The following is a 19,028-nucleotide window of genomic DNA, read 5'->3' as shown; positions in this document are numbered from 1 at the left end:
ATTGGCTGTGCAACTTTGGGCAAAACATTTACCTCCTCTGGGCTCTTTGAGTCCTTGCAGGTGGGGTGGGAACATCCTCTCAGGTGGGGTGGGAACACCCTGGCAGGTGGGGTGGGAACACCGCGGGAGGATCGTGGATATGCGCTATCAGGGGAAAAAGCGCTTTGCGGGCTGCGTGGGGATGGGAGCCGGGCAGGGATGCCGTCCCCATGGTCTTCAAAAGCTGCAAAGCGGGAGGGTCATTAGACAGGAAGGTTGCTCTGGCCAGTGTATCTCAGGTGGGTCTCGGGGAAGCTACGGGCTCGCAAAGGCTCAGAATCCGCATGGGCACGTGTGACTCAGGCTGAGGGGCGCAATGCAGGACTTTGCCCGCAGAGCAGGGAGGTGCTTCCGGGGGCCAATCCCTGCGAGGCAGTTTCAACACTCCCTTCCCAGGCGGGCCTGCAGCCTGTTTGTAAAAAGCGTGTGCAGGGGCCAAGGCTAGGGCGGCTGGGACGGCAGCCTGGCACCCCCCCCCGCCGCTTCCGAGCCACCCGGAGGCCAGCGCCCAGAGGAGCCGAGCAGGAGAGCGAGGCTGCGGCTGTGGGCGCTGTGCAGACTCGCTCAGGGCAGAGGGCGGAGGGAGGAGGCAGGGGGGAGGCGCTGGGAGCGGAGGCCCCACCTTTCATTCCAGCAAAGTGCACCCGCGGAGCAGGGATGAGTCACAGGCGCGGGCGCTCGGGTTCCCACAGGTGAGGGGCTGCCTCGCTCCGGACCACGCAGGTGCCCGCTCGGGAGTGGCCTGGCAGGGGGCTGCAGCCCTCCGTCTGCCCGTCTGGCCTGGGGGCCAGGGCTGGGCTTCCTCATGTATGGCCGGAGCCTCCCGCGCGCGGCGCTGCTCCTGCTGGGCATACAGCTCACAGGTAAGGGCCGGGAAGCGGGGGAGCGGGGCGGGGGGCTCCCGCAGCACCCCCCTCACCGCCCAGCCCGTGAAGGGAGCCAATTGTCTCGGAAGGAGCCAGAGTTTTCCTCTGGAGCCTGAACCTCAGCGGCAGCCACTTTGGGGTGGACTTTACTGAAACCGAAGTCAGTGGGTACTTGGAGGAAGGGCTTTTGGACAAACAGGTTTCGGTGAGACTCGGCTGCCAGCCGGGCACAGAGAGGGTTTTCAAATCTCAGGTTACCAACCATTTTCCTGCCGCTGCTTCACCTCCTCTCAGGTGGGGCTTGGGCAGGCCTCCTGTGGGTCGGGTCTGGGCCGCCGGGAGCCGGGGGCAGCGCTGGGGAGCCGCACTGTGCGGGGAGGCCAGGTGGTCTGAGCGTGACCATCATGCCGAGGGGGCCGCGGGTGTGGAGCGTCAGGGGCCCGGCCAGCACGAACCGTCTGGCCTTGAACTTAATTTCTGCAGAAGACATAGCAAGGGCCCCTCTGGACAACTCCCTGCTCAAGGACCGTCACAGACAGCACATACCACTGCACTCGAACCCTCGTCCAATGCATGTTCGGATCTGTGCAGACTTCTCGGTTTCTGCTTTCCTTTTGATTTGCCGATGGCTGAGGTTTCTCCTGACAGTTTGAAGTGGGTGTCATGCCAGCAGGCAGGCGGGTGGAGAAAGTTGAGGAGGCCTCTCAGCTCTGCTCTGCGCCCGCTCACAGGGGACTTTGGCGGAGGCAGCAGCTCTCTGCTCCTGCCTGTTGACCCTTCTTCCTCCTGCTCCCTTCTCAGCTCTTGGGCCCGGAGCCGCCGTGGAAATTTACACGTCCCGGGTGCTGGAGGCTGTGAACGGCACGGACGTCCGGCTGAAGTGCACTTTCTCCAGCTTCGCCCCCGTGGGCGATGCCCTGACCGTGACCTGGAATTTCCGCCCCCAGGATGGGGGCTCTGAGCAGTTTGTAAGTGATGGGCGTCATTTTCTCGGGGATCTGGGTTAGGAAAACAAGCCGGTCTGCTTCTCCTGGCCCTTCCTGTGTCTGTTCATTTTTTAAATTTTTTAATATATTTTTATTGATTTCAGAGAGGGAGAGAGAGAGAGAGAGAGAGAAGCATCAAAAATAAGAGAGAATTGCCGAAACCGGTTTGGCTCAGTGGATAGAGTGTCGGCCTGAGGACTGAAGGGTCCCAGGTTCAATTCCGGTCAAGGGCATGTACCTCGGTTGCGGGTACATCCCCAGTAGGAGATGTGCAGAAGGCAGCTGATCGATGTTTCTCTCTCATCGATGTTTCTAACTCTCTATCTCTCTCCCTTCCTCTCTGTAAAAAATCAATAAAATATATTTTTTAAAAAATGAGAGAGAATCATGGATTGGCTGCCTCCTGCACACCCCACACTGGGGATTGAGCCCTCAACCCAGGTGTGCGCCCTGACCGGGAATCGAACCTGGGACCCTTCGGTCTGCAGGCCCATGCTCCAACCACTGAGCCACACCGGCCAGGGCCAGTTATGTATTTATTAGAGTTTTAGCAACGAGCGCAAGGCAGGGCTGGGAAGCAGTTCCCGGGACAGAGGCCGCTGGCAGGGAGAGCCGGGAGGTCCTGCTGAGCGCCGCGTGCCGCGAGGCTGGCGGGGCCTCTTCTGCTTCCCCCACACCCCCAGCCCTGGCCCTGAGGAAGACCTTTGCCATTTCTCCTCCCCAGGTTTTCTACTACCACATGCACCCCTTCCAACCCATGAGCGGACGGTTCAAGGACCGGGTGTTCTGGGACGGGAACCCTGAGCGGTATGACGCCTCCATCATGCTCTGGAAGCTGCGGTTCGACGACAACGGGACGTACACCTGCCAGGTGAAGAACCCGCCCGACGTGGACGGGCTCGTCGGGGAGGTCCGGCTCAGCGTCGTGCAGACCGGTAGGTGCCGCTGGGGAAGGGTTTGAGGAAGCCTGGGAGCTTGTGGAAAAGAGAGGGCAGCCCTAGCCGGTGTGGCTCACTGGATAGAACTGAAGGCTCCCAGGTTGGATTCCGGTCAAGAGTGCGTGCCCGGGATGTGGGCTCGATCCTCAGTGTGGGGACTGTAGGAGGCAGCTGATCAATGATTCTCTCTCATCATTGATGTTTCCCTCTCTCTCTCTCCCTCTCCTTTCCTCTCTCTGAAATCGATAAAAATAAAGAAAATAAAAATGATTAAAAAGAAAAGAAAAGAAAGGGGCCATCTTTCGTGGTGGCTGAAAGTGTAGAGAGAAGGATGAGCCCTTTCAATCTGGAAGCTACGGAGGGAGCGTGAGGAATCCTGGGGTGAAAGAGAAAGGCTTTGTTTGTGGGGAGAAACAGAAAGGAAAGCAGGGATCCGAGGAAGCTGCTACAAAGTGGCGTGCGACCGCGGGGGAGAGGAAGCAACTTCCTGGTAAAGGGTAGCCGCGGTCTGTCCGTCCGGCCACTTCCGCCCAGGAGGTGAGCGAGTGCCTGCGGGCCCCGCCATCCGTGCTGGAGGCGCTGTCTCCGGGTCCTCACAGCCCACCTCGCCGCAGACGCCCATCAGGGGCCCTGTTTTACCGAATGGTGTCGGGGCTTTGCACATCGTATTTAATGTTCACGTATCCCGTCAGTTCATTGTGTTCTTGGTGTCCCCCACCCCCATTTTACTAACGAGGACACTGAGGCTCACAGAGGTGAGGTCACTTGTCCACAGTCACGGAGCTGGTGGGTGGGGCACCTTTGGCTCCAGAATGATGCTCCCAACAACGGCATTGCATCGTCTGCGCATTGTCTGCGTCCCATGACCCAGCCCGGCCAGCGGTGCCGGGTAACAGAGCAAAGACTGCGGCACTGCAGCTGTAGGTGAATCATTTCCCTCCAGGCAAGTGAGAACAATAGAGCGAGGATTAGGGCAGGGGTGGGCAAACTTTTTGTGAGTGCGTGCCAAAACCAGCAAAATCTCTGACTCAAAATTCTTCTGCGTGCCAACCCTAATTTTTTGAGAACCTGTTATGCCTACTTGATATCTCTCAAGGTGTACATATGTGAAGAACCTTGAAGAAATAATAAAATTCATTCGAGCAACAAAAACAGTATATGATGATGAAAAATACATTCATTTTTTAATGTCTACATGTACACTGATAGTCCGACAGAAAACTTTATGACTCCGTTTGATATTATCAGTGGGACTTGCTGCTGCATCACTGATGACAGATTTTACATCAGGTTTACATTTCGTGACCTTCAGAGATATGCACGAGCTACTACTTTCATCCGTCAGGCTGTTCCTATTATGAGACTTAACAAAATTCATCACTGAGAACAAAGATTCACAATTGTAAATGGGAGATTATAAGAGAAGGATTCACGTGCCAGCAAAAGTCACTGGCATGCCATGTTTGGCACTCGTGCCAGGGGTTGCCCATCCCTGGATTAGGGTGAGGATAAAATGAGATAACAAATGTAAAAAGTCCCCAAACTCTGAATCATACTGAAAATTATAGTCGTTACCATATGCTGATTGTTTACTACGTGGAGGCACAGCAGGGAACAATTTAAATGAACAATTTTATTTTTAGTAAGAACTCAAGAAATGGGTATTGTTATGTCTACTTTATACATGGCGGAAATAGGTGCTCAAGGAAGTTAATTACCCTAATCGCACAGCTAGTAAGTGGGGGAGCTGGTATGTAACCAAGCTTTCTCTGCTGTGTGCTCTGAACTAACACAGTATCACTGCCCTGTAAAGTGGTGTGATTTCCTCCTTCCCGCCCCAGCACCGGCCTCCAGGCCCTGTTAGGAGAGAGCTGTGCGGCTGGAGAAGTAATCTGCATGCTGGAAGGAGTAATATCCTATCCTTGGACCTGTTTCTTCCTCTGCAAACCGAACAGATTAGACAGGACACATGGTTCTTAAACATACCAGGTCACCGCTCTGAGATCTAACAAAAGCCGTGGCCGGGCGCCCACAGAGAATGCACACACACAGTGAGCCATGGTCCTGCGTCCACAGAGAATGCACACACACAGTGAGCCGTGGCCTTGTGTCCACAGAGAATGCACACACACAGTGACAGAAAGGGTTGGTACATTAGGTCTTTGGTTGAAAGCAACAGAAGTCAACTGTGGCTATTTATTTATTTTTTCCCCTAGAATGCACACACACAGTGAGCCGTGGCCCTGCGTCTACAGAGAATGCACACACACAGTAAGCCGTGGCCCTGCATCCCACAGAGAATGCACACACACAGTGAGCCGTGGCCCTGTGTCCCCAGAGAATGCACACACACAGTGAGCCGTGGCCCTGTGTCCCCAGAGAATGCACACACACAGTGAGCCGTGGCCCTGTGTCCCCAGAGAATGCACACACACAGTGAGCCGTGGCCCTGTGTCCCCAGAGAATGCACACACACAGTGAGCCGTGGCCCTGTGTCCCCAGAGAATGCACACACACAGTGAGCCGTGGCCCTGTGTCCCCAGAGAATGCACACACACAGTGAGCCGTGGCCCTGTGTCCCCAGAGAATGCACACACACAGTGAGCCGTGGCCCTGTGTCCACAGAGAATGCACACACACAGTGAGCCGTGGCCCCGTGTCCACAGAGAATGCACACACACAGTGAGCCGTGGCCCTGCGACCACAGAGAATGCATACACACAGTAAGCCGTGGACTCCAGGCTGGGAGCCCCCGAGCTAGACATCTCTACTGTCCTTGCTGGTTCTGAGGGTTTATTGAATTTTAAATCAGAAATCAAGCCCTAGATGGTTTGGCTCAGTGGATACAGCATCGGCCTGCGGACCAAAGGGTCCCTGGTTCGATTCTGGTCAAGGGCATGTATCTCGGCTGCAGGCTCCTCCCTGGCCTGGGATCGATGTGTTTCTCTCACACTGGTATTTCTTTCTGTCTTTCCCTCTCTCTAAAAATCAATGGAAAAATATCCCGGGTGAGGATTAAAAGAAAGAAAAAAAGAAAGACAGAGACCCAGATGTCACAGGCGCGAGGTCCCTGGTTTAGGGACCCTGACCTGTGGGGTTCCTCTTGCATCATTCGCCCGCTAGACTGTCAGTCCTGTGCCACATGATGATGCTTCGGTCACAATGGACCACATGTGCAGTGGCGGTCATACAGTGACCACAGAGCCGAACAATCCCCGCCCCCCAGCGGCGCTGTAGCCATTCACATCACAGCTCAGAGGTGGTGAGGAACAGGGATGTGGTTGCGATGGGGAACGTTAGCCTCAGCGTGATGAGGGCCACCCGGAGCACCTGGCCTGGCTCCCAAGGGACGGACGGATGGGGAGGGGCTGGATTGGCACAGCGGGCACGGCTGCAGAGGAGGCAAAGGAAGGAAACTGCCGGGCAAGAATAAGGCCGCAGGAAAACGCACCGGAAGCTTAGCAGGAGCCTCTGCAGCCTCAATAAGCTCCTTAAAAAGCTGGGAAACGTGGGCCTGCCTGGTGGCCGGGTGCTTGGGCGTGGTCCCAGGCATCAAGGGTCTCGGGGATGATTCCCAATCAGGGCAGGTACCCAGGTTGCGGGCTTGACCCCTGGTGGTGGGCGTGCAGCAGGCAGCCGCTTGATGCTGCACTCTCCAATCAATGGTTTTCCCTCCCCCCCCCTCTAAAATTCAATAAACTATTCTTTTAAAACATTTAAAAAATATTTTTATTGATTTCAGAGAGGAAGGGAGAGGGAGAGAGAGATAGAAACATCAATGATGAGAGAGTCATTGATCAGCTGCCTCCTGTGCTCCAACTCCTGGGGCTCAGAGGCCACAACCCAGACAGAATCGAGCCGTGACCTCCTGGTTCATTGGTTGATGTTCAACCACGGAGCCACACCGGCCGGGCTTTTATAGCATGTTTTCATTGTACCTTTTCCATGGGTAGATATGTTTCTATGCACAAATACCACTGTGTTACAACTGCCTACGGCATTCAGACAGTGACATGCCGGCCAGGGCTGTAGCCTGGGAGCAGGGGGCTGCGCAGGCAGCCGAGGTGTGTAAGGCGCTCTAGGATGTCTGCACAGTGACAACATTGCCTACCGAGGCCGTTCTCAGAACGCGGCCTGTTGTTAACGATGCACAAGTGTAGTCACTGATTGACCCATCTGTATTCCCAGGCGTGTGAGTTCCCTGAAGGTTATGTCAGTTTCTGGCTTGGTGTTTCCATCAGTGCCTGGAACATGGTAGGCCCTTCACACATCGGAATAAACGACTGACTGAGTGGCAGAGGGACTGGGGGAGAAAGGTTTGGGCCCTCGATGGGACTAGGTCAGCAATAATCTTACTCAACCGGCCCAGTGGTGCTCACAGGTTAGCGGGCATCATCACCTGCAGGGACTGTCAGAGCAAATGGCCAGCCCCACCTGCAATTCAGTGGGTCTGGGACGGGGCCTGGTCATTTGTGTTTCAAAGTTCCGTTGCTGGTCCTCCTGGGACACAGTCTGAGAACCACCAAAGGAGAATGTCGGCTTTCCTGTGCTACTAGAGTTTACAAGGTAACACGGTAGGTGAACGATTCCACTTAATGACAAAAGTACATCCCGTCTGCTGGCGGGGCTCAGTGGTTGAACGTTGACCTCTGAACCAAGAGGTCATGGTCCGATTCTGGTCAAGGGCACATGCCCGGGTTGTGGCTTGATCCCCAGTAGGGGTTATGCAGGAGGCAGCCAGTCAATGATTCTCTCTCATCGTTGATGTTTCTATCTCTCACTCCCTCTCCCTTCCTCTCTGAAATCAATAAAAAATTTTTAAAAAGTGCATCCCTATTGTACCTTTAGCTGACATCACAATCCTCCACTGTTAGAGAACCCTAACCGGACCGTTTTTCTCTCCCCAGTGCGCTTCTCCGAGATGTACTTCCTGGCCCTGGCCATTGGCTCCGCCTGCGCCCTGATGGTCATCATAGTGATCGGGGTGGTCCTCTTCCAGCATTTCCGCAAACGGCGGTGGGCCGCGAGGGCCCACAAGGTGGTGGAGATCACACCGTAAGGCTGGGAGCCCAGGCCATCTCCTCCTCTCCCGTGGGTGGCACCTGGCGCTTACGGGGAGGCTAGTCACTGGGGAGCGGCGCTCTGCCCTCTGAGTGCATCTTAGGGGAAAGGTTCAGGTTCACAGGATGAGCACGTTAGGGTGGATTAGGGACTGTACAAAAGGCTTTTGGTTTTACAGATTTCAGGATGGCCTTTCTCTATGATGGCGGATTTGATATTGAAATCTGTTCCATCAGATGGGTATAAGGTTTATCGGGAGGTTCACTTAGCAAGTTACATAATGGCTAACTGGGGTGTGCACCTGAAACTAATATAATATTGTATAAGAAACTCATATCTGTTAGACAAAGCTTTTTTAGCGCACTCCTGCCCTGGCCAGTGTGCTCAGTGGTTACAGTATTGCCCTGTGCACCTAAGGGTCCAGCGTTCAATTCCCAGTCAAGAGTATGTACCTGGGTTGCAGGTTCAATCCCTGGCCCTGGTCGGTGCACTTGGGGGAGGCAACTAATTGATGTGTCTCTCTCTCAGACCCTTGTTGTTTTTCTCTCTCTCTCTTCCCCTCCCTCATTCCCTTCCACTCTCTCTCTAAAAAAATCAATGAAAAAAAATATCCCTGGGTGAGGATTAACCAAAACAGAAAAAAGAAAAAAAAGAAAAAGAAAAAAAGAATAGTCCTTACTTTTAATGTAAAGCATACATTTCTAAGAACCACTGGGCGGGCAGCAGGGTCACTGTGAATCAGTACCTAGGGAAGTCAGCCATGCTGCTATTAGGTGCTCAATAAATATTTTTTTATAGAGATAAAATTTACAAACTATAAAATTCACCCTTTTAATATTCCATAGTCACCACTAATTCCAGAATATATTCATCACTCACAAAAGACACCCCACACCCTCTTGCTGTCACTCCCTCCATCCCCCTCTCACCGGCCCCTGCCTACGCTGCTCTCTGTCTCCGTGGATTGGCCTGTTTGGGATGTTTCCTATAAATAGAATCATACAATATGTGGCCTTTGTGTCTGGATTCTTTTACTTATTATAGGATTTTCAAAGCTCATTCATGTTATAGCATGTAGTAGCACTTCATTCCACTCTGTGTATATATCACATTTTGTTTATCCATTTAATTGATGGACATTTAGGTTTCCTCTACTTTTTGGCTACTATCACTAATGCTGCTATGAACATATGTCTATAAATTTGTGTGTAGACATGTTTCCTTTTTTAAAAAATTTAAATTCTTTATTGTTGAAAGTACTACATATGACTCCCTTCCCCCCATTGACCTTTCCCTGGCCACTCCCGCCTAGACATATGTTTTCAATTCTTCTGGGTATATACCTAGGAGTGAAATTGCTAAAATACTTGGTAATTCTATGTTTACCTTTTCCAGGTATTCCCAGACTATTTTCCAAAACAGATGCACCATGTTACATCCCACCGGCAATGTATGAGGATTCCAGTTTGTTCACATCATTGACAACACTTACTATTGTCTGTCCTTCTGATTATAGCCATAGTGGATGTCAAGTTGTTTCTCATTGAGGTGGTTTTTAAAATTTTTTACTTATTGATTTGAGTGAGAGAGAGAAGAAGAGAGAAGAAGAAGAGAGAGATATTTGTTGTTCCACTTGTTTATGCATTCATTGGTTGCATTTGTATGTGTTCTGACTGGGGCTTGAACTGCCGACCCTGGTGTATATAGGAAGATGCTCTAACTAACTGAGATACCTGGTCAGGGCTCATTGAGGTTTTGATTTGTATTTTCCTAATGACTAATGATGCCGAACATCTTTCCATGTATTTATTGGCCATTTGTATATCTTTTTGGAGATATATCTATTCAAATGTTTTGCTTATTTAAAAATTGGGTTGTCTTTTTGTTGTTGAGCTGTAAGAGCTCCTTATATATTTTAGAATATCTAAAAGTGCTTTATTAGATGTATGATTGCAATGATTTTCTCTCATTCTGTGGGTTGTCTTTTCACTTTCTTCACAGTGTCTTTTGAAGCACAAAAGTTTAAAATTTTGATGAAGTCCAATTTATCAATTTTTTTCTTTTGTTGCTTATGTTATTGGTATTGTAGCTAAGATACCATTGCTTAACCCAACATGATGAAGATTTGTGATTATGGTTTCTTCTAAGAGTTTTACAGTTTTAGTTCTTACATTTAGGCCTTTGATTAATTTAGAGTTAATTTTTGTAGATGGTGTGAAGTAGGAGTCCAAATTCATTCCTTTGCACAGGTTGCAGTTTTTTGGTACTCCCAGCACCATTTGCTTCCTTTCCTTGAGAAATATTTACTGAAATAAATAGAATTGATTTTAAGGAGCTTAACGAACTCACCTCTGAGGTTCTGGTTTAACCCTTCGAGTGCCAACCAATATCCTAGGAACTATGCTAAAATTGCCAAGGCATTTTGAGTTAAGGTTTTAAATTTTTTTTTTTCCCCACATAAAGAGTGAACTACTACCATCTAATGGTGACACTGCAGGAGGAGCGAGATCGCACTCCCCAGCACTCTAGGGGTTAAACTGAATATACTAGTAATGAATAAAGATGACTTCTAGGTTAACACAAAACTTTTTCTGTCTTTTTAAAATTTTTCAAATACAATTTACTTTCAATATTATTTTGTATTGGTTTCAGGGGTACAATGTAGTGGCTAGACCAGCCGTGGGCAAACTACAGCCCGCGGGCCGGATCTGGCCCATTTGAAATGAATAAAACTAAAAAAAAAAAAAAAAAAAAGACCATACTCTTTTATGTAATGATGTTTACTTTGAATTTATATTAGTTCACACAAACACTCCATCCATGCTTTTGTTCCAGCCCTCCGGTCCAGTTTAAAAACCCACTGTGGCCCTCGAGTCAAAAAGTTTGCCCACCCCTGGGCTAGACATCATATACTTCACACGGTGTTCCCCTCGATAGGCAGTACCCATCTGGCCCCATATGTAGTCATTGACTGTATTCTCTATGCTCTACATCACACCCCCTTGATTATTTTGTAACTACCAATTTGTACTTAATTCTTTCACCTCCTTCCCTACCCTCAACCTTTTTCTATTTTGAATAAGGAGTAGAATTAGAGGTAAGATACCAACAGTAAACTGAAGTGTCTGCTTTAAATCCCTGGAGTTCCCTAGTTATATGGCTCCCTTCTACAAATATTCTGGGAAGTGTCTGAGTTCAGACACCCAGGGTCATGGGAAGGCACTGAGTGTGAGAGGTGAGACGGCACTGGTGCCCTGGCTCTCTGGAAGCTGGGCTCTATATCCAGGCGCATGTAATTCTCCCCAGAATGTGGGGAAGGATGCCTTGCCCGAAGCTATGTAAGATTCGCCTCCCTTGCTCTGGTCTTGTTGGCTTGACATTGGTTTCTGCTTCTTTCTTACAGAAAAGAAGAAGAAAGACTCAACCAAGAGAAGAAGGTCGCGGTTTACCTGGAAGACACAGACTAACGTTCCTCAACGGTGAGGTCGCAGATGGTTCCCTTCTTCCCTCAGCTCTCCCGTCTGGCTCGTCTCGAATGTGGGTCTCCCCGATGACATGGCTGTTAAGTGGAGGTCAAAGTCTGCGTTACAGACGGCTTCTCCTCTGAGTGTGATTTGTGCAAAGTCTTAGGAAGCCAGGCGGTTAAACTGAGAGAATTCTAAGATTTGAGAATTCTTTATTTAAGAATAACAAATTAACTTTCAACATGTAAATAAATATACTTTTATTGATTGGTGAGAGAGAGAGAGAGAGAGAGAGAGAGGGAGAGAGAGAGAGAAAGGGAGAGATCGGTGTGTGTCCTACTCATTTATGCCTCATTGGTTGACCCTTGAATGTGTCCTGACTGGGGATGAACCTGAAACCTCGGGGTCAGGATGACACTCTAACCAACTGAGCTACCAGCCAGGTTCTAATATTGCTTTTAAAAAGATAGGCCCGACGTTTTGACAGAACTATTCAGTTCCTCTCATTTAGTTACTGGGACCATGAATCCAGTTTTAATAGTGTGTGATTTTATTTTTCTAGTTTTCAGGTTTATCAGGCTTGAAAGATAGGATTATTTTTTTAAAAAATATATATATATTATTGATTTTTTACAGAGAGGAAGGGAGAGGGATAGAGAGTTAGAAACATCGATGAGAGAGAAACATCGATCAGCTGCCTCCTGCACGCCCCCTACTGGGGATGTGCCCGCAACCCAGGTACATGCCCTTGACCAGAATCGAACCTGGGACCCTTCAGTCCGCAGGCCAATGCTCTATCCACTGAGCCAAACCGGTTAGGGCGATTTATTTTTTTATATGATCAGAATTTCTTCTATTCTCTGAAGTAGGTCCACTATTATTATTTGTAAAAAGAGTCACATTTTTATAGCCCGAGACTCCGGTGAAAGTGCCTTCAGGATCTATAAAATAGACTATGGAGAGAAGCGATTCCATCGTGAACCCAGAAAGACGAATTTGGTATCAGAGAGATTTTGCCAAAGGCTATTTTCTTCTTTTAATCAAGCAGGTTCTCCAACATGCGGGTCATGGAAAAAAGATGGGGCTCTTCTATATTCAAAGAAATGTAACGAGCTAACACAGTCAAGTGCAATGTGTGGTCCCTGACTGGATGGCACTAGTTTGAACAAACTAGTTGTAAAAAGATTTGGGGGACAATTAGGAGTCTTGAATATGAAAAATTTGAATATGGATATTAGGAAATTATTATTAATTTTTATTAGGTATAATAAGGGTGTTGTGGTTATATAGGAAAATGTTTCTATTCTAAAAATGCATATTGGAATATTTGTCGGAAAAAATGTCAGCCAAAAAATATTTAAGTAAGGCAAAATGCTTTAAGATTAGGTGATGGGTGAATGCCTCTTACCTACTTTTCTGTTTGTTTGATTTTGCTTCCAATTAAAGGAAGAGAGGGAGGGAGGGCGGGAAAGAGAGGTTTAAGAGAGGAGAAATGTGTGTGTGAGTGAGTACAGATCACCAAGTGTCCACAGGAGGCAGAGGCGATGAATTAAGGACACTGACTGAGAATAAGAATCAGGAAACGTCTTTTAAAAGTGAAATTAGGGGAGAATAAATGCATTTAAGAATATTTTCATTCACAATGGAGAACAGGTCTATCAATATGTATATACAGTAAAACCGCGATGTAACAGACTATTTGGGGGTGTCCGGTAAAGCCCCAAGTCCCTTATATGAGAAGGTAGGTTTTCCCAATTCATATGCTACAAAATGGACAAATTCGATAGTTTACCACCTGTTTTTACGTATGTGGACACATTTGTGTCATTAGAATCATGTAGAAGAGGTTTAACTTCACAGAGAAGGTTTCTATTTGTGTGCTGCAACTTTAAGTTTATGCTGAAGGGGCCTGGTGAGTGCCTGCGGGCGTGCACCCGTCATGGGTCACCGAGAAGGCGAGCACCGCGCTGGGCACCGGGGACGGTGGTCTGGTTGGCGGCTGCCGCCGGGACCACAGCAGCCATGCCCGGTGCGGACCGTGCGGCGGCCGGCCGTTCCCTACTTTGTCTACCAGCAGCGGCTCTGCATTTAAACGCTGGGCTGTGGTTGCAGACACTGCAGAAATAGTTATTCATGTTTTTTCCAACATGTGGCCACTCACGAAAATTTGTTAAAAACAACAGTGAATTGATAACAACAACAACAAAAAACCAACCTGTTAGTTTAATTATACGCAAATCTTGGTTAAAAGCACTTTAATATCAACAGGTATTCATGTTCCCATGTGACACACGGACAGCGTTCTGTCCGTGAAAACCCCTTCCCCGGCAGAAACGTGTATACTCGTTTTCACAAAATGTTCTTTTTCAGTCGTCGACGAGTATACTAAGAAAATATGGTAAAAAAATATGGTTTATAGGAAGACGAGTTACAAACTGTTTTCATAACCAGCATCAAAAATATTATATAGAACCAAAATAAAAAAATTAGTCTGAAAAAGAAACGTTTTTAACAAAAAAATTGTTGGGGAAGAGGTTAAACCCAGTCTGTTAAATGGAGGCTCGCAGAGTCCACCGGCCGGGGGTCCCGGCGCCCCCTCCCCAAGGGCATGGTCCACAGAAGCTTTGTGTTTCAGGAGGCGGAGGAGGCCACGACCCCAGGAGGAGCCGAAGTGGAGGGAAGCTTGTCGCTGGCCCTTCCGTGGTGACCTGTTTCCGACCAGCTCTGCCCATGACCACCCAGACCAGCACCCGAGCCTTCCCGGGGAGACACGGCCAAAGCACCCCTCGCTGAGGACCTCTCCCTGTTAGTTACGGGAGCAGCTCCACGTGAGCGTCTGCGCCCTGGAAGCAGCGCTCTGGCCCGAGCAGCCCTCGGGGACGATGACTCTGCACCCCTGGCAGCGCCTGGAGGAGGCCCCGTCCACCAGGCATTTCCTGTACCTGCGCTCCGGGAGCAGCGCTCCTGCTGCTGGAGACGATGGGTTCACCCGTCCTCCCTCGCAGCGACGCGAAGCGGGCGAACCTCCCAGCTGTTTCTGGAACACAAAGCCCATCGTTCAGCGGCGCTCCTTTAATCTGGGACACATCTGACCGTATGACCCTCCTTTCCATATCCCAAATGGTAGTTTTTCCCTATTTTTGTCAATTGATCAAAAGTTTCCCAGAGAGCACCGTCTAAATCAGAGCCCCTAAGGGAAGGTTCCGTAGTGCTAACAGGTGACAAATGCCACTCTGGGTGAACTGCTCGTCACCGGCGCCTTTTGTCTGTTTTGTGAAAAGCCATTGACAGCCATTGACAGCGACAGCGCAGGTCTTTCAGAGCAGTGACCTGTCCCCGGCCCCTCCCCGCCTCTATGACCTGTAACAACAGAGCAAACTATGCTCATTCGTTTGTAGCCGGGGTCATCAAGCAGCTAAATAGAAGAATTCTGAAATGGTATTTTGTGACTTTAGAAATTTAGGGCAGGTGAAAAAAATCAACCCTAAATGATGGTCATTTTGTTCAATGGTACACAAAGCTCTGAGAACTGGAAGAGGTTACTTACTTTTTTCTTTCTTTTTTTAAAAATTCACTTGTTCTGGGGGAGAATTTGGTGTGGGGCAAAGAAATGCCAACATTAACAGAATGAAATCAACTTTATTCTTTTTTTCTCTTATACTATCTTAATAGATAAAAGAAACGTTATAAATGAGCTATGAAAAAAAAGAGAGCTTTTAAAAAAGTGTCTAGTTTTCTGGCTTATTTCCAAACTTAAGCTATAGCAGCAGTTAGTCAGAAGGCAGGAAACATCTAAAAGTTTAGGCTTCCCCGAAATCTTTACAACGTGGTATGTTCAGTTTTCACTGCCTGGGCTAAAGACGTTATTTCTTTTAATAAACTGGAATTTTCAAATAGATGATCTGTATTTAAAGATACTGAATGAAAGGTTAAACGCGGTGGTGGGCAGGCAGGCAAAACGGCCATCTCAGACGGTGAATAAAGACAGATGGAATTTCTTTAAGGGAAACGGGCTGGCGGTGGGGATGTCCGAAGGGAAGGGCTGCACAGCACTGAGCCAAAGGGTACAGGGCCCATGATGGCAGCGAAATGGACTCAGGACAGTGAAGCAAGGAAGGCAGAGAAGCAACAGGAGAGTCCAGGCTGCGCTGCTCTGCTCACTGGGAGGTCAGAGCACAGGGGGCCTGGAGACAGGGTCAGGGGTGAGTCCCGGACGACCTGTCACTGCCCATCGCTCCCCTGGTTCCCAGTCTCATGAGGTGGGGGATAGTGCCTGTGAGGGGATGGCGGGGGCGTGCTCCTTGGAGGGAGAGTGCACACGGGGTCCTTTGCTCTGAGCATAGTTCTCTCTCTCTTGCAGGTGGGAATCTTAGGGGAGGGCTCAGGGCCTTAGTAGAATATTCATTAGCTTCCCAGGTGAGCACTTTTCAGTTTCCAGGGTGGGGGTGGGGTGGGGTTCATTAGTCAATGTGGCTGGACCTGAGGCAGCCATGGTGCCACTTGTCTGGTTTTGCTGTTTTTCTGGGCCTGGAGCCAAAAGGCAACTGAGGCCTCGATGTTATCTCTAGGGAGGGAAGGTCGGGGTCTAAACCGCCTCACCAGGCATATGAGAGATCGGGGTCCAAACCGCAGGACCAGTGATGTGGGAGGGGAGGAGAGGTCACCCTGGGGGCGAGGCGCTTGTTTTCCCAGCTTGGCCCCTTGCTGGGATCCTGGAGTGTTCTGCACCTGGCCCTTCGTCCTTGCTCTGCTCATGTCTAACACTGAACTTGGATATTTTCCCCCAAGAGTTCTTAAATAAATTGGTGTAATTTACATACAAACCTTGATTCACAAATACATTCCATACCTGTCTGGTTTTGCCCGTTACACTGACAAAGTAAAGTTTCAATACCCAGTTTTGAAACTAAGAATTAGATTTAGAGTCAATATTATTTTTAATTCACATTTTCTATTTTTTCTTCATGATTCACCCTTTTAAAATATAAACACTGATGTTTCTTCAGACCGATGGCCTGGATGATGTCCCACAGTATAATGAAAAAGTAGTTACAAACTCAGGGAATGGGTTTCAGCAGAACTTGCAGCTGTGTCTTGGCCAAATACCCAGTTATTCAGTGTCTTCTTCCAAACAGAACTTCTGTGATTTATAATTTTCTTCTGCCTTAAACATTTATGTAAATAACCTTTAGCAATAAAGATTTATCAGTTATACAATTGGCTTTATATATACATCTAAATTTTAAGTAGCAGGTAACAGAAAACAGACGGATATGTATTTCATCTTCACTGGAAATTTTCTTCCTGGCAGCCTGGAAGTTAATAATGGGCAGATTAATGTCTACTGGGGAAATAAACTGATGCGGAGTTTCGCAGAATTTTCACATTGCCGTGGACAACTCAGAATCCGGCACAACAAACTACCTAGTTGGGGATTCTTTTGTGAGAAACGCTCACCTGTCTGAATTCAGATAACAGACTTGGAGACAGAAGAATAGCAAAAAATGAGACTTTTAAAGATCGGGTGTGTGGTTGAGCAGGCACCCTGCGAGCGTGGATCCCAGGCCGTTTATCCCTAGTCCCGGAGCCCCTCCCCTGGTTGCTCGTTGGCTGAGTACTATGGGGTTAGCAGTCCCCCCCCCCCCCCAACCTTGCCTAGGTCTTATTGTCTCCTATTGGATTATTTTTTAAAATGGGCTGAGGCCTTTTCTAGTTGTCTCCACCTCCCCTTGTCTAGCTGTGGAGGGCAGATCTCCCTGTAAAATGTGCTGCTGGTCTGCACACGGTTTTTTATGCTCATACCCTTTCCCCTCCTCCCTATATCCTTTGCTCCGCCTCCCCCGAACCCCCACCCTGAAAATTCAGTAACAACTGGCAACATGCTGCTAGTTTTCTGCACTAAAAGCTGGCTTTGCTGGAGACGGACCGCAGAGGCCTATTTCCTGTACTTTCAAGGGCATGTATCAGCCATTCCATTTGGGACTCTTTCATTAGCTTCTTAAAGGTGAAAACCACCAGTTTTCATGCAGTGGTTATCAACCTTAGCTGCACATTAGCATCACCTGGGAATCTTTTTAAAATCCTGATTTCTGGGCCCCATCCTCCGGAAATTCTGTTTCTTTCGTACTAATGTTGTGGCCCCACCCCATAACAAAGAAACGGAATTTCTGGAGGATGAGGCCCAGAAATCAGGATTTTAAAAAGATTCCCAGGTGACTCTAACGTGCAGCCAAGGTTGAGAACCACTGTACTAGAGGAATGAGAGTTGAAAAATGGAAAGTTATGACATTTCCCCCAAAGCTGAACAGAGTTCAGTTCCCCTCTTGCTTTCATTCAATATCCTGAGATGCAGGGTTGACTAGTGATGAGAGCAGGTACCGTCTATTTCTTTCTCAGAACGTGAGGCCGTCTCTTCACTTCATGGCAAGCTCTGTGAAAACCTTACCTCTTCATCGTCCCAGAGAAGGGACAAACATCAGTGTCTTCCCGCCCCCTCATGCTGTAATGGTTTAATCCAGCGGTTCTCAACCTTCCTAATGCCGCGACCCTTTAATACAGCTCCTCATGTTGTGGTGACCCCCAATTTCATTGTTACAAATTGGACATAATTAAAGCATAGTGATTCATCACAAAAACAATATGTAATTATATATGTGTTTTCTGATGGTCTTAGGCGACCCCTGTGAAAGGGTCCTTCGACCCCCAAAGGATTGACCCACAGGTTGAGAACTGCTGTCACTGCACCGTCAACAGCACTTTAATAAACACCAATTCAAGCAGGTGCTGACTTGGTGACCTAGCAGCTTCACCTAAAGGTGCTGTCACCGCGCAGGCCCAGCACATCGGTTCTGATCCGATCCCAGGTTATCTCTGAGCTGTCACAGAAGTCTGTCCTGGGGCACTGAGATGGGCACTCGGATGGGCTCTCAGATGGGCACTGAGATGGGCACTCGGATGGGCACTGAGATGGGCACTCGGATGGGCACTGAGATGGGCACTCGGATGGGCACTGAGATGGGCACTCGGATGGGCACTGAGATGGGCACTCGGATGGGCACTGAGATGGGCACTCGGATGGGCACTGAGATGGGCACTCGGATGGGCACTGAGATGGGCACTCGGATGGGCACTGAGATGGGCACTCGGATGGGCACTGAGATGGGCACTCGGATGGGCACTGAGATGGGCACTCGGATGGGCACTGAGATGGGCACTCGGATGGGCACTGAGATGGGCACTCGGATGGGCACTGAGATGGGCACTCGGATGGGCACTGAGATGGGCACTCGGATGGGCACTGAGATGGGCACTCGGATGGGCACTGAGATGGGCACTCGGATGGGCACTGAGATGGGCACTCGGATGGGCACTGAGATGGGCACTCGGATGGGCACTGAGATGGGCACTCGGATGGGCACTGAGATGGGCACTCGGATGGGCACTGAGATGGGCACTCGGATGGGCACTGAGATGGGCACTCGGATGGGCACTGAGATGGGCACTCGGATGGGCACTGAGATGGACACGCGGATGGGCACTCGGATGGGACAAGCGGCGGGAGTGGAAGGTCCTGGGAAACAGCCGAGGGTGGGACTATTTGACCTGCAGGGTCCGTAACCGAGGGAGAGAGTGCCCAGGCCCGGCCCCGCGGTTCCAGGCTGCAGAGAAGCACCG

General features: G+C 49.3%; 2 protein-coding genes across 4 annotated transcripts in view; both read left to right on the top strand.

Annotated features, from left to right (window-relative positions):
* The first annotated feature begins 291 nt into the window (after positions 1-291).
* Positions 292-17,915, top strand: MPZL2 (myelin protein zero like 2). 2 transcript variants are annotated; one of them, XM_015562496.1, is made up of 7 exons: positions 292-902; positions 1,707-1,873; positions 2,616-2,826; positions 7,737-7,884; positions 11,294-11,369; positions 13,093-13,095; positions 17,751-17,915. In XM_015562496.1, the coding sequence occupies exons 1-5, from the start codon at positions 845-847 to the stop codon at positions 11,355-11,357; spliced, it is 648 nt and encodes a 215-aa protein (XP_015417982.1). In that variant the 5' UTR covers positions 292-844; the 3' UTR covers positions 11,358-11,369; positions 13,093-13,095; positions 17,751-17,915. The 2 variants fall into 2 exon arrangements, with proteins under 2 accessions (XP_015417982.1, XP_006761625.1); XM_006761562.2 differs by lacking the exons at positions 13,093-13,095; positions 17,751-17,915 and adding an exon at positions 13,990-14,077.
* Positions 12,137-19,028, top strand: part of MPZL3 (myelin protein zero like 3) — a 33,141-nt gene continuing 26,249 nt past the window's right edge. For both annotated transcript variants that reach the window (XM_015562495.1, XM_015562494.1), the window contains exon 1: positions 12,137-12,168. In XM_015562495.1, coding sequence (XP_015417981.1) covers positions 12,144-12,168 — 25 coding nt within the window. In that variant the 5' untranslated portion in view covers positions 12,137-12,143. The remainder of the gene's footprint in view (positions 12,169-19,028) is intronic.

Source organism: Myotis davidii, unplaced genomic scaffold, assembly GCF_000327345.1.
Source record: "Myotis davidii unplaced genomic scaffold, ASM32734v1 scaffold97, whole genome shotgun sequence".
Taxonomy (NCBI): domain Eukaryota; kingdom Metazoa; phylum Chordata; class Mammalia; order Chiroptera; family Vespertilionidae; genus Myotis; species Myotis davidii.
The sequence above is the reverse complement of the archived record's forward strand: the minus strand, read 5'-3'. Positions and strand labels throughout refer to the sequence as shown.